Below are 16,284 nucleotides of genomic sequence, written 5' to 3' on the forward strand. Positions count from 1 at the left end.
TAAAGGCCATATTAAACTTAAGATCAGAAGAAATAGAAACTTACAATAGCTCAATTTCAAATCAACCAGAAATTATTATTAAAGAATAGATGAAACCCAAAACGAATCGAAATTAAATAAACAATCAGGTACTAATATAAATGAATAGATAAATTTCAGAAAGAGTAAAATTAAGTTGAATATGCAAATCAAGCTTAAAACAAACAAAAGTATTTTGTGATTGAAGCATAAATGAAACCCAAACGAAAAAAATTAAACAAATAATCACAGCAAATAAACAAACAACAGTTACTAATATAAATGAGTAAACAAATCTTAAAACGAATGCAACTTAAATTGATCCAGCTTGAATCGAACAAAAATCTCTACAAATAAGAGTTTGGGTTTTGCCTCCTTCTTTCACTGTAAGTATAAACTTACTGCGTCATTGGCGCTTCACTGAAAACGAATTATATTACAAATATTTTCTTTTTACTTATTACAACGTTGAAAATAAACATGGAAATAACAGTAATATTAAATTCTGAACTGGTGAGCTATCAGCGGTTAATATCATTATATATACAATATTTAGTTTAATGTTTTTAGTTGTTTCCAAACCATTTTAAGACAAATATAGCGTCATCACAAACAAGAGTTTGGATACTAGCCCCTAAATGTAAAAGTCTAAAGCCTACGACGTCATTGGTGCTTCACTGAAAACGAATTATATTACATAATACAGATTTTGTATAATACTAGCTGTTTGGGTGGCACGGCGCCATCCCAACACATAATTGGTGAGGGGACTTCGCGCCCCCCCCTTAAGCCCCCGCGCGCGTAAGTCGTTACGCGCAAATATTAGTTACGCCCATTATAGTTGTGTGCCTGTGTCCCACCTGTGAATATAGATAGATAAATATATGTTTTTAACTACGTAAACTTGCGAATATACAACATTCTTCGCTGTCCCATTGTCTGTGCATATAAAGAGATTGTCAGGTTTACCGACTCTTGAACATGCAACATATAATTGTCCATGGGAAAAACAATCCGTATCCAGATCTATACCTGATTATTCTAATGATTGCCCTTGAGCTTTGCTGATGGTGATTGCTAATCGAACATTCTCTGTGTCCCTGTCGTCATTCATATATCCCCCTGTGCCCCCGGCGTTCCTGTGTCCCGGTCATTATTTATATTCCCTGTGTCCCGGCCGTCCTTTGTGTCCCGGTGTCCCAGTCTGTAATTTCTCTTTGAGTGTCCTGGTGGTCATTTATATTCCCCGTGTCCCGGTCGTTATTGGTATCCCGGTCTGTACTTTCGTCAGTCGACAAACATGACGTGAGTCAACAACAACTTCATGACGGCATAATGCTCAATCCTTATAATGACGTCAGTCGACACACAAACAAGACGTCAGTCAACAGACAGACAAACAACTTATTTTTATATATATAGATTATATTACATAGAATTATATTATATAGATTCGAATTATATTATATAAATTCGCCGAAGGAGCTTCGGCGAATCTATTTCCGGTATGCCAAATACCTGCTTGCCCTTCCACCATGGTCAAGCAATTTCTGGGTCATTAAAAGATACGGCATCATAGACCCGAATGCTTCTACCTGAAAGAGCATAGAAGCTTATAATAGTAAAATTGGTCGGCATCCATGGAGGGCTATTTTGATTCAATAAATGTTTTGCTTTTGTACGTTTTAATTGTTCTTAAGTAAGGTGAAGTGTTGTTTAGTTTGTTAGGTCATTTTCTTTTTCCTCTTTTATTTTATTCACATTATGCTATTTTCATGTGTATTATAACGGGTTATGAATAAATTCAATTCAATTACAAATATTTTCTTTTCCAGTTATTGCAGCATTGAAAATGAAATTAAAACTACAGTGAAATAAAATCTTGAACTCTTGAAAAATCTGATCAATTTTGATCAATCTTGATAAAATCTGAAAATCTTGATCTTTCAACAATCAACAGCAGTATGTATAAAAATTCAGCTTGATTTTATTTTTACTTTTCAAGACTGTTATAACTTTTGGTAAAGTGCCAATGACGCAGTAGGATTTACACTTTTACATTGAAAGGAGGCAAAATCCAAACTATTTTTTTTTTTTATTTTTTTTTTACCCAGCTCTTGTATTTTTATTTACCCAAACTCAATACCCAAAACATTTTATTTTTTTACCCAAACTCTTCTTTGTAAATTTGTTTTCGTTTCAAGCTGGATTTGCATATTCAAATTAAGTTCCACTCGTTTTAAGATTTATTTACTAATTTATATTAGTAACTATTGTTTGTCTGTTTGCTATGACTGTTTATTTCGTTCCTATTCGTTTTGGGTTTCATTTAATTCTCAATAGCAAAATATTTTTGATCATTTTCAGCTTGATTTGCATATTCAACTTAAGCTTTACTTTTTTGAGATTTATTGATTCATTTATGCTAGAACATGTTATATGTTTTTTTGCAATGATTGTTTTTTAATTTCTGTTCGTTTTTGGGTTTCATTTATCCCTTAATAGTAATTTCTGGTTGTTTTGAGATTGAGTTAATGTAGGTTTCTATTTCTTCTGATCTTAAGTTTAATATGGCTTTAATTTCCTGTAGAAAACTTCTTTTTCGGAAAGTTTTTTTTTTTAATTAATGCTAGTAACGCTACCGAGGTAAGTGAAGCTAACCGCCTGGCCAATCCTTTCCTTATTCAACGTTTCCTTCACTTATTCCAAGCCTTAGTGACTTAGTCTTCATAACATTAATTTATGACCCTATTCTAGCACCCAAAACTCGCAAAAACTCTAAAAATTCATTCATTTTGCTCACACTTGTATCCAGGGTGCTTAGATCCTCAGTATAATCGAAGTCCATAAGGGTTTTCCTACCCATTTGATTCTGTGGTCTTCCATTGCCTTTCCTGTGCTCCTTAAGACAAAGTCCATGAAAACGAACAATATAAAAGGAGATAGAACACACCCCTACTTAAATCCTGACTCAGTACGAAAACAGCTGCTAACCTCATTTCCTAACTTAACCGCAGTAGCGTTATTCTCGTATATAGCAATTATTACTTTAATACATTTGTCTGGTATACAAAACAAGGATAAGACCTTCACTAAAGCCCTTTTCTCAACAGGATCGAACGCTTGCTCATTATCTATAAAAATGAGGACCAAAGGTGTTTGATAACTCAGGCACTTCTCAATTATTCACCTGAGAGAGAAAATTTGGTAGAAACATCCTAGAACTTTTTTTAAAACCACACTTTTCTTCTCTTAAAACTTTGTCTACAGGCATTAACAATCTGTTGATTATCCCTGACAATTATAGCTTTAAACTAAAGCTGCTTAAGTTGTTTTGTCGCGTTTTAGTTGATATTTTCTCCCCATCCTTTTTTTTTGTTTTAAGTGTTAAAATTTGCACCCACTATTACTAATCTGGATTATTCCATATTGATTTTTTTTTCATTAAAAATTGAACACCCTATTTTTCTAATTTTTTATGATTTTTAGTTTTTTGAGTTTCCAATCGGCCAATCGAAGCATCCGGACATCATTTTCGCTGTACATACAGTTATTGGAGCGGAGTTCCGAATTTTTGGCCTTGTATGTTGAATGTTGAAACCTCCTCTTTACGTCAGAGAATTTTGCCATAAAAAAGTTGACAATCGGGCTCTGTGGTAATTAGGAAGTTGAAAATTTGATGAAGAAATACCATCAAAATTTCAACTATTAATAAAGTAAAAAAAAAATGGACCAACTGGACCCCTTTCAGGTTTATTTGTGTTCACACCAAAAAACAGTGGATTTTCACACACGTTTCTTTGGGGTTGTTCAAAACTTAAGGACAGGATCACGCATTAACGTTTACCGTCCGCAAAAATTAACAGTACTATAGTGCATTTACACATTGCGGAAAACAGTCCGAATTTACGATTCCGTGCGGATATTCCGTCCGTTTTCGTGCTTGAAAAACTCTTCAGATTTCCGCAACGATTCGGTTAATCAGGATGGATTCTTGGTTTTCAAATGAATAAAACCATGACTATGGATCATTAAAAAGTTCATGATCTTATAAAATTGGTCCAAGGTTATCCCAGCTTGTATGATACTGCTCACCCAGGCTATAAAAAAACCTCAATTTGTTTTAATAGCCTGTTTTTATATTTTTTTTATATCAAAAACTTAATTTTCATACAGCTTAGTAATCAATTGTTCAGGAAAAATAGCGTTTCTTCTAGCTATTATATAGGGTATAGACAGTTAGGAGCACTAGCTTAGAAGGCGTCTCATTAACACCAGGCATTGCTGTTAGCAGTGGCAAAAACTCAGTGGTGCCGACACTAAAGGTGGCGCAGCAACAGTGTGCATCCCTAGGCATTGTAACTAGACAAGGTACCTCCAAGTTTTATCACTGAGTAGCAGCACTATTTTCGAAAGTAAAACAGTTCCAAATAGGGACGATACCTTTTTATTGACAGTGAAATATAAAATTATTTAACTGGATATTTCGAACACATATACAGTGTTCATCATCAGCAGTAAGAGTTGAGTTTTAGTTATACTGCTGATGATGAACACTGTATATGTGTTCGAAATATCCAGTTGAATAATTTTATATTTCACTGTCAATAAAAAGGTATCAACCCTATTTGGAACTGTTTTACTTTCGTCATGGAAAGGCAGTGTGGTCTTCGAAGTTATCTAGCACTATCTTCTCTATATGAGGCACGTATTGCTGTCAGCAGTGGCAAAAACTCCGAGGTGCTGGCTCTAAAGGAGGCGCAGCAACAGTGTGCATCCTTAGGCATTGCAATCAGATAAGGTACCTCCAAGTTTTATAACTGAATAGCAGCACTATCGTCTCTATATGAGGCACGTATTGCTGTCAGAAGTGGCAAAAACTCTGTGGTGCCGGCTCTAAAGGAGGCGCAGCAACAGTGTGCATCCTTAGGCATTACAATCAGATAAGGTACCTCCAAGTTTTATAACTGAATAGCAGCACTATCGTCACTATAGGAGGCACGTATTGCTGTCAGCAGTGGCAAAAACTCCGTGGTGCTGGCTCTAAAGGAGGCGCAGCAACAATGTGCATCCTTAGGCATTGCAATCAGATAAGGTACCTCCAAGTTTTATAACTGAATAGCAGCACTATCGTCTCTATATGAGGCACGTATTGCTGTCAGCAGTGGCAAAAACTCGGTGGTGCCGGCTCTAAAGGAGGCGCAGCAACAGTGTGCATCCTTAGGCATTGCAATCAGATAAGGTACCTCCAAGTTTTAGAATTGAATAGCAGCACTATCGTCTCTATATGAGGCACGTATTGCTGTCAGCAGTGGCAAAAACTCAGTGGTGCCGACTCTAAAGGAGGCGCAGCAACAGTGTGCATCCCTAGGCATTGTAACTAGACAAGGTACCTCCAAGTTTTATCACTGAGTAGCAGCACTATTTTCGAAAGTAAAACAGTTCCAAATAGGGACGATACCTTTTTATTGACAGTGAAATATAAAATTATTTAACTGGATATTTCGAACACATATACAGTGTTCATCATCAGCAGTAAGAGTTGAGTTTTAGTTATACTGCTGATGATGAACACTGTATATGTGTTCGAAATATCAAGTTGAATAATTTTATATTTCACTGTCAATAAAAAGGTATCAACCCTATTTGGAACTGTTTTACTTTCGTCATGGAAAGGCAGTGTGGTCTTCGAAGTTATCTAGCACTATCTTCTCTATATGGCACGTATTGCTGTCAGCAGTGGCAAAATCTCCGTGGTGCTGGCTCTAAAGGAGGCGCAGCAACAGTGTGCATCCTTAGGCATTGCAATCAGATAAGGTACCTCCAAGTTTTATAACTGAATAGCAGCACCATCGTCTCTATATGAGGCACGTATTGCTGTCAGCAGTGGCAAAAACTCTGTGGTGCCGGCTCTAAAGGAGGCGCAGCAACAGTGTTAGCCCCTATGCATTGTAATCAGATAAGGTGCCTCCAAGTTTTATAACTGAATAGCAGCACTATCGTCTCTATATGAGGCACGTATTGCTGTCAGCAGTGGCAAAAACTCCGTGGTGCTGGCTCTAAAGGAGGCGCAGCAACAGTGTGCATCCTTAGGCATTGCAATCAGATAAGGTAACTCCAAGTTTTATAACTGAATAGCAGCACTATCGTCTCTATATGAGGCACGTATTGCTGTCAGCAGTGGCAAAAACTCCGTGGTGCTGGCTCTAAAGGAGGCGCAGCAACAGTGTGCATACTTAGGCTTTGCAATCAGATAAGGTAACTCCAAGTTTTATAACTGAATAGCAGCACTATCGTCTCTATATGAGGCACGTATTGCTGTCAGCAGTGGCAAAAACTCTGTGGTGCCGGCTCTAATAAAGGCGCAGCAACAGTGTTAGCCCCTATGCATTGTAATCGGATAAGGTGCCTCCAAGTTTTATAACTGAATAGCAGCACTATCGTCTCTATATGAGGCACGTATTGCTGTCAGCAGTGGCAAAAACTCCGTGGTGCTGGCTCTAAAGGAGGCGCAGCAACAGTGTGCATCCTTAGGCATTGCAATCAGATAAGGTACCTCCAAGTTTTATAACTGAATAGCAGCACTATCGTCTCTATATGAGGCACGTATTGCTGTCAGCAGTGGCAAAAACTCTGTAGTGCCGGCTCTAAAGGAGGCGCAGCAACAGTGTGCATCCTTAGGCATTGCAATCAGATAAGGTACCTCCAAGTTTTATAACTGAATAGCAGCACTATCGTCTCTATATGAGGCACATATTGCTGTCAGCAGTGGCAAAAACTCCGCGGTGCTGGCTCTAAAGGAGGCGCAGCAACAGTGTGCATCCTTAGGCATTGCAATCAGATAAGGTACCTCCAAGTTTTATAACTGAATAGCAGCACTATCGTCTCTATATGAGGCACGTATTGCTGTCAGCAGTGGCAAAAACTCGGTGGTGCTGGCTCTAAAGGAGGCGCAGCAACAGTGTGCATCCTTAGGCATTGCAATCAGATAAGGTACCTCCAAGTTTTATAACTGAATAGCAGCACTATCGTCTCTATATGAGGCACGTATTGCTGTCAGCAGTGGCAAAAACTCTGTGGTGCCGGCTCTAAAGGAGGCGCAGCAACAGTGTGCATCCTTAGGCATTGCAATCAGATAAGGTAACTCCAAGTTTTATAACTGAATAGCAGCACTATCGTCTCTATATGAGGCACGTATTGCTGTCAGCAGTGGCAAAAACTCCGTGATGCTGGCTCTAAAGGAGGCGCAGCAACAGTGTGCATCCTTAGGCATTGCAATCAGATAAGGTACCTCCAAGTTTTATAACTGAATAGCAGCACTATCGTCTCTATATGAGGCACGTATTGCTGTCAGCAGTGGCAAAAACTCTGTGGTGCCGGCTCTAAAGGAGGCGCAGCAACAGTGTTAGCCCCTATGCATTGTAATCGGATAAGGTGCCTCCAAGTTTTATAACTGAATAGCAGCACTATCGTCTCTATATGAGGCACGTATTGCTGTCAGCAGTGGCAAAAACTCCGTGGTGCTGGCTCTAAAGGAGGCGCAGCAACAGTGTGCATCCTTAGGCATTGCAATCATATAAGGTAACTCCAAGTTTTATAACTGAATAGCAGCACTATCGTCTCTATATGAGGCACGTATTGCTGTCAGCAGTGGCAAAAACTCCGTGGTGCTGGCTCTAAAGGAGGCGCAGCAACAGTGTGCATCCTTAGGCATTGCAATCAGATAAGGTACCTCCAAGTTTTATAACTGAATAGCAGCACTATCGTCTCTATATGAGGCACGTATTGCTGTCAGCAGTGGCAAAAACTCTGTGGTGCCGGCTCAAAAGGAGGCGCAGCAACAGTGTGCATCCTTAGGCATTGCAATCAGATAAGGTACCTCCAAGTTTTATGACTGAATAGCAGCACTATTGTCTCTATATGAGGCACGCATTGCTGTCAGCAGTGGCAAAAACTCTGTGGTGCCGGCTCTAAAGGAGGCGCAGCAACAGTGTTAGCCCCTATGCATTGTAATCGGATAAGGTGCCTCCAAGTTTTATAACTGAATAGCAGCACTATCGTCTCTATATGAGGCACGTATTGCTGTCAGCAGTGGCAAAGACTCCGTGGTGCTGGCTCTAAATGAGGCGCAGCAACAGTGTGCATCCTTAGGCATTGCAATCAGATAAGGTAACTCCAAGTTTTATAACTGAATAGCAGCACTATCGTCTCTATATGAGGCACGTATTGCTGTCAGCAGTGGCAAAAACTCCGTGGTGCTGGCTCTAAAGGAGGCGCAGCAACAGTGTGCATCCTTAGGCATTGCAATCAGATAAGGTACCTCCAAGGTTTATAACTGAATAGCAGCACTATCGTCTCTATATGAGGCACGTATTTCTGTCAGCAGTGGCAAAAACTCTGTGGTGCCGGCTCTAAAGGAGGCGCAGCAACAGTGTGCATCCTTAGGCATTGCAATCAGATAAGGTACCTCCAAGTTTTATAACTGAATAGCAGCACTATCGTCTCTATATGAGGCACGTATTGCTGTCAGCAGTGGCAAAAACTCCGTGGTGCTGGCTCTAAAGGAGGCGCAGCAACAATGTGCATCCTTAGGCATTGCAATCAGATAAGGTACCTCCAAGTTTTATAACTGAATAGCAGCACTATCATCTCTATATGAGGCACGTATTGCTGTCAGCAGTGGCAAAAACTCTGTGGTGCCGGCTCTAAAGGAGGCGCAGCAACAGTGTGCATCCTTAGACATTGCAATCAGATTAGGTACCTCCAAGTTTTATAACTGAATAGCAGCACTATCGTCTCTATATGAGGCACGTATTGCTGTCAGCAGTGGCAAAAACTCTGTGGTGCCGGCTCTAAAGGAGGCGCAGCAACAGTGTTAGCCCCTAAGCATTGTAATCGATTAAGGTGCCTCCAAGTTTTATAACTGAATAGCAGCACTATCGTCTCTATATGAGGCACGTATTGCTGTCAGCAGTGGCAAAAACTCCGTGGTGCTGGCTCTAAAGGAGGCGCAGCAACAGTGTGCATCCTTAGGCATTGCAATCAGATAAGGTAACTCCAAGTTTTATAACTGAATAGCAGCACTATCGTCTCTATATGAGGCACGTATTGCTATCAGCAGTGGCAAAAACTCTGTGGTGCCGGCTCTAAAGGAGGCGCAGCAACAGTGTGCATCCTTAGGCATTGCAATCAGATAAGGTACCTCCAAGTTTTATAACTGAATAGTAGCACTATCGTCTCTATTTGAGGCACGTATTGCTGTCAGCAGTGGCAAAAATTCTGTGGTGCCGGCTCTAAAAGAGGCGCAGCAACAGTGTGCATCCTTAGGCATTGCAATCAGATAAGGTACCTCCAAGTTTTATAACTGAATAGTAGCACTATCGTCTCTATATGAGGCACGTATTGCTGTCAGCAGTGGCAAAAACTCTGTGGTGCCGGCTCTAAAGGAGGCGCAGCAACACTGTGCATCCTTAGGCATTGCAATCAGATAAGGTACCTCCAAGTTTTATAACTGAATAGCAGCACTATCGTCTCTATATGAGGCACGTATTGCTGTCAGCAGTGGCAAAAACTCCGTGGTGCTGGCTCTAAAAGAGGTGCAGCAACAGTGTGCATCCTTAGGCATTGCAATCAGATAAGGTACCTCCATGTTTTATAACTGAATAGCAGCACTATCGTCTCTATATGAGGCACGTATTGCTGTCAGCAGTGGCAAAAACTCTGTGGTGCCGGCTCTAAAGGAGGCGTAGCAACAGTGTACATCCTTAGGCATTGCAATCAGATAAGGTACCTCCAAGTTTTATAACTGAATAGCAGCACTATCGTCTCTATATGAGGCACGTATTGCTGTCAGCAGTGGCAAAAACTCCGTGGTGCTGGCTCTACAGGAGGCGCATCAACAGTGTGCATCCTTAGGCATTGCAATCAGATAAGGTACCTCCAAGTTTTATAACTGAATAGCAGCACTATCGTCTCTATATGAGGCACGTATTGCTGTCAGCAGTGGCAAAAACTCCGTGGTGCTGGCTCTAAAGGAGGCGCAGCAACAGTGTGCATCCTTAGGCATTGCAATCAGATAAGGTAACTCCAAGTTTTACAACTGAATAGCAGCACTATCGTCTCTATATGAGGCACGTATTGCTGTCAGCAGTGGCAAAAACTCTGTGGTGCCGGCTCTAAAGGAGGCGCAGCAACAGTGTTAGCCCCTATGCATTGTAATTGGATAAGGTGCCTCCAAGTTTAATAACTGAATAGCAGCACTATCGTCTCTATATGAGGCACGTATTGCTGTCAGCAGTGGCAAAAACTCCGTGGTGCTGGCTCTAAAGGAGGCGCAGCAACAGTGTGCATCCTTAGGCATTGCAATCAGATAAGGTAACTCCAAGCTTTATAACTGAATAGCAGCACTATCGTCTCTATATGAGGCACGTATTGCTGTCAGCAGTGGCAAAAACTCTGTGGTGCCGGCTCTAAAGGAGGCGCAGCAACAGTGTGCATCCTTAGGCATTGCAATCAGATAAGGTACCTCCAAGTTTTATAACTGAATAGCAGCACTATCGTCTCTATATGAGGCACGTATTGCTGTCAGCAGTGGCAAAAACTTTGTGGTGCCGGCTCTAAAGGAGGCGCAGCAACAGCGTGCGTCCATAGGCATTGCAATCAGATAAGATACCTCCAAGTTTTATAACTGAATAGCAGCACTATCGTCTCTATATGAGGCACGTATTGCTGTCAGCAGTGGCCAAAACTCTGTGGTGCCGGCTCTAAAGGAGGCGCAGCAACAGTGTGCATCCTTAGGCATTGCAATCAGATAAGGTACCTCCAAGTTTTATAACTGAATAGCAGCACTATCGTCTCTATATGAGGCACGTATTGCTGTCAGCAGTGGCAAAAACTCTGTGGTGCCGGCTCTAAAGGAGGCGTAGCAACAGTATTAGCCCCTATGCATTGTAATCGGATAAGGTGCCTCCAAGTTTTATAACTGAATAGCAGCACTATCGTCTCTATATGAGGCACGTATTGCTGTCAGCAGTGGCAAAAACTCTGTGGTGCCGGCTCTAAAGGAGGCGCAGCAACAGTGTTAGCCCCTATGCATTGTAATCGGATAAGGTGCCTCCAAGTTTTACAACTGAATAGCAGCACTATCGTCTCTATATGAGGCACGTATTGCTGTCAGTAGTGGCAAAAACTCCGTGGTGCTGGCTCTAAAGGAGGCGCAGCAACAGTGTGCATCCTTAGGCATTGCAATCAGATAAGGTAACTCCAAGTTTTATAACTGAATAGCAGCACTATCGTCTCTATATGAGGCACGTATTGCTGTCAGCAGTGGAAAAAACTCTGTGGTACCGGCTCTAAAGGAGGCGCAGCAACAGTGTGAGCCCATATGCATTGTAATCGGATAAGATACCTCCAAGTTTTATAACTGAATAGCAGCACTATCGTCTCTATATGAGGCACGTATTGCTGTCAGCAGTGGCAAAAACTCTGTGGTGCCGGCTCTAAAGGAGGCGAAGCAACAGTGTGAGCCCCTAGGCATTGTAATCAGATAAGGTACCTCCAAGTTTTATAACTGAATAGCAGCACTATCGTCTCTATATGAGGCACATATTGCTGTCAGCAGTGGCAAAAACTCTGTGGTGCCGGCTCTATAGGAGGCGCAGCAACAGTGTGAGCCCCTAGGCATTGTAATCCGATAAGGTACCTCCAAGTTTTATAACTGAATAGCAGCACTATCGTCTCTATATGAGGCACGTATTGCTGTCAGCAGTGGCAAAAACTCTGTGGTGCCGGCTCTAAAGGAGGCGCAGCAACAGTGTGAGCCCCTAGGCATTGTAATCAGATAAGGTGCCTCCAAGTTTTTTCACTGAGTAGCAGCACTATCGTCTCTATATGAGGCACGCATTACTGTCAGCAGTGGCAAAAACTCTGTGGTGCCGGCTCTAAAGGAGGCGCAGCAACAGTGTGAGCCCCTATGCATTGTAATCGGATAAGATACCTCCAAGTTTTATAACTGAATAGCAGCACTATCGTCTCTATATGAGGCACGTATTGCTGTCAGCAGTGACAAAAACTCTGTGGTGCCGGCTCTAAAGGAGGCGCAGCAACAGTGTGAGCCCATATGCATTGTAATTGGATAAGGTACCTCCAAGTTTTATCACTGAGTAGCAGCACTACCTTCTCTATATGAGACGGTTTCTAAAGTTACTGTTCCTGACTGGGTATAGAACAGTTTGACTCTTACGCCCAGACAAGCTAGTTGAACTTTATTGTTTCAGACTAAATTTGTTTCTCTTTTTTCTCGTGTGCGCCTCCCTGTCAGTATAAGGACTAAGCGAGAGTCAAATTAGCCAATTTTATTCTTTTATAACTTGTTTTCATCTTTAAAACTTAGATCAAGCTGATATATTTATTTAAAACTTTGCCTTAAAACGTAGCGTTTTCTGAGCCATTATTCGAAAAGATACGGAGGATACGGATGAGTTCGCGCAATATGTAAATGAACCATTGATCTGTTTATTCCCGAAAACACCGCCACCTCAAAATGAAAGCAACATTTTTCTTTACCTGTTTAGTGCCGTAATTTTTTAGCTTATTTCGCTGATTTTTCTCCGTTTTTTTTTTAAGTTGGTACCTGCTACTACCAAAAACTGCATAATGAGGTTTTTTCATTGTAAACTTAATTTCTGTTTTTTTCACAGCTTTTTTCGATATATACATATATATATATATATATATATATATATATATATATATATATATATATATATATATATATATATATATATATATTATATATATATATATATATATATATATATATATATATATATATATATATATATATATATATATATATATATATATTATATATATATATATATATATATATGGTTGTGCGAGTTTCCGTTTAACCAGTTTCAGTGGTCAGATTTCATTTTGGTAGTTTAATGGCTATAACATAATACAGAAATTGAAAATATGACGAAGTCGATCTAAATAAAAACTCCGTAGGTCCCGTATACCTGACTGAAGGCATGTGGTCAATGCTGAAATATGAACAAACATAAAAAAGACATATGTTAAGCAAATAAATCTTAAACATATATCAAAAACATACATACATCAAAGCATATTATGAATATAAAATAATCTTACTTTTGCAACGGACAAATCAAGAGCTGGGGTTGGTGCAGATGGAGGTTGAATAGTCGATGAGCTAACAGTGGAGGTTTCAGTAGAATGTACATATACTGGCTGTATTTGTACATGCTGTACATATATACCTGAACTAGTTGAAATTCCTATATCATGAAAATCTTGCGCAACCGGAGTTTCATTGACTACACCAGGAGTTTCAGTGACACTTGTATTCGGAGCGTGTATTCGGAGCAGTTTCGGTGGCACAGGAGCGCTTGTATTTGGACTTGGGCCTGGATTTGAGAAAAAGTTCGTTCAAAATAATAAAATATTTGAAATTAAATTTGTGTGGTTCAAATTATGTAACAATTTAGGTTGAGCAAAACTGGTAGTTGGGATAATAAATATATTTAGGAATATATTTGACTCTTGAATTGGGAGGGAGAGTAAGTGACGATTCATGTCCCATATATATGTGAAAAACGAATGTATGTATTTTCCTGCCACGGGGATTAAAAACAAATTATTTGACATTTTTAAGTAAAACAGTTCAAAATAGGGATGAAACCTTTTGATTGACAGTGAGTATATATAAAAATTATTTAACTGGATATTTCGAACAAATATACAGTGTTCATCATCAGCAGTAAAACTCCTTTTTTAAATCAGAGTTTTACCTCTGATGATGAACACTGTATATGTGTTCGAAATATCCAGTTAAATAATTTATATATATATCCACTGTCAGTTAAAAGGTTTCATCCCTATTTTGAACTGATTTACTTTCGTCATGGAAAGGCAGTGTGGTCTTCGAAGTTATCTACGTTATTTGACATTTTTAGCTATTAATTAAAACCAAAACTTTTGTTCAGTCCTTTATATGAAAGATTTCCGAAAGAATAGTCCTTTTACAATTGTATTAAATAAGAAAACAACCTGAAACTCACTCATAATGAGTGTTTTTAGAAGTTCAAGCGTAAAGAGCAGGGTATTTTGCTCTTTATGCTTCTTTTTTTTCAACTGAAAGTAAGGGGCACCAACAAAACTTAAAAACGAACAAAAATTATTACTTAAACGATGGAGTTGCCCCCTCCTCAATACCTCGCTCTTTACGCTAGAGTTGGACTTTTCGCTCCAATTATTTAAGAATGACTCCTGAAACACAGGGGCCCTTTAATTAAAATAATATGCTTTTTTAAAAGTTCTTAGCATAAACAGCAAGGTCTTGAGAGGGGGCAACGCCCCTCATTTCGTTCATTTTAAGCTTTAATGTTATTCATTAATTTCAATTCGTTTAAGTTCCGATCGTTTTTCAAATATTGCCGGAAAATTAGCTCCCCCCCCTTTTTTTTTTCAGGAAACAATCCTCCATGGAAACACTCCCGCGTAACTTCCCACCGAATTGTTTGTATACTGCCCAAAAACCAACACTGTATTTAGACAAGGGGCAAAGTTAATAGCTTGCAGCACTTTCCCCCAGGACTTTCCCTGACTTGACGTCCTAAGCAAAAGGGACTCCTGGCTCGGTGCAAAAAGAAAGTACGTCCTGACTCGGTGTAAAAATGATCAAAGTCCGGACTACGCAGAGACACGGCATAAAAAAATAGACATTTGCACCTTTTATGAACCAAAATTACGCAAGAATTTCCAAAAAATTACTGAGAATTTTCGATCTGGAATTGAGTCTTTAGCGTCTCCTGATAACCAAAGAAGAAGAATATATGAAGATGTATATGTCAGAGATATATGTAATATGCGTTGTATAACAAAATTACAAAATAAGCTACAGAAAAAAGAGAGAGTATATACGATCTAAGTAGTTTTAGATTTTTTTTTTTTTTTTCATCCATGAAAGGATATGCACATCTCATTTGGACCAAACGAGCAACCTTTCGAAAAATAACTGAATGAACTGATTGGGAAGAATCCAACTCAAAGCCACCTTAAAAAAAATAATAAAACACACAACCCGTCTGGCAACACTGTTTCAAATTGAAGACTGAAAATAAAATTTATTTTGATTGAAATTAAATTGAAATAAATTGAAATTTATTGAAATAATTGAAAATTGAAATTAAAAATTGAATTAAATTTTGAAATAATTTTGAAATTTTGAAATAATTGAAATAATTTTGAAATAGTATTTTTTATGTTATTATTTTTTTATAATTTTAATAATAATAATAATATTATTATTATAATTATTATAAATTACATTATAATTTATAATTATAAATTATAATTATTATAATAATAATTTTATTATTAATTTTGAAAAATTTGAAATAATTTTGAAATAATTGAATTTTGAAATAAAATTTGAATTGAATTAAAATTGATAATTGAAAATTGAATTAATAATTGAAAATTGAAAATAAAATTGAAAATAAAGCAAACAAGCAAAGAGAGGGAAGGACTTACTCATTTCTTCATCCAGTTTTTGCTGTCTCCTCAGAGCAATGGCTTGCGCCATAATCTTTTGTTTCTCGAATGTTAGCATACATCGGGAACAGACACAATTTTTATATTTACAGTATCGTTTGTGCCCTTTCAAGGGTACTGTTATATTGTGGTTCCTACATCGGGCACAGCTTGCAATCCTCTTTTTCAGTTCAGCTACTAAAAAAGATCACTTTTCTAAACTAATGTATTTTTTGAAAGTCAAAACGAGATAGCTTGAATAAAAAAGCATGAAAACTCTAAGTACCAGGGATATTGAAAGCTGGCACGTCCAATGGGAGAGGGGTAGGATAGGGTAAAGTTGGGGGTTGTACCCTACCCTAAAGTTTAAAAAAACTTTATTCGAAACAAAAAACTTTAATCGAAAAAATTGAAACAAATTACTCCCATCCCACATTTTAAAAAGTACACTTGCTCCCAAGTAGTGAGAGTAATGAAAGGTCCTTCCCCATCAATATTGGCAGGATGAACTGCACCAGGGCTCAAAAATACAACCGAAAAATATACTGTCTTGTTGTTTGACCCTAAAACAGGCAAGGCAAGGCTAAAACAGATAAGTTCCCTGCACGTATTTAGTTAAATACGAAATTCAGACAAAAATTTTAAGTCCATGTTAAGTTTCAAATTAATTAATAAATAGAAATAATTACAGCTTAGTAATAAGTAATT

The 16,284-nt window shown here is 38.7% G+C and overlaps 1 protein-coding gene across 4 annotated transcripts in view; it reads right to left on the reverse strand.

Annotated features, from left to right (window-relative positions):
• LOC136040845 (doublesex- and mab-3-related transcription factor 1-like) overlaps positions 1-16,284 on the reverse strand; it is a 69,447-nt gene that overhangs the window by 9,148 nt on the left and 44,015 nt on the right. For 3 of the 4 annotated variants that reach the window (XM_065725205.1, XM_065725208.1, XM_065725206.1), the window contains exons 3-4: positions 15,577-15,774; positions 13,174-13,448 (exon numbers count right to left, since the gene is read on the reverse strand). In XM_065725205.1, the coding sequence (XP_065581277.1) occupies positions 13,174-13,448; positions 15,577-15,774 (473 nt within the window). The remainder of the gene's footprint in view (positions 1-13,173; positions 13,449-15,576; positions 15,775-16,284) is intronic. The other variant, XM_065725209.1, reaches the window with a different exon arrangement.

Source organism: Artemia franciscana, chromosome 21 (assembly GCF_032884065.1).
Source record: "Artemia franciscana chromosome 21, ASM3288406v1, whole genome shotgun sequence".
In the NCBI taxonomy this organism is placed as follows: Eukaryota; Metazoa; Arthropoda; class Branchiopoda; order Anostraca; family Artemiidae; genus Artemia; species Artemia franciscana.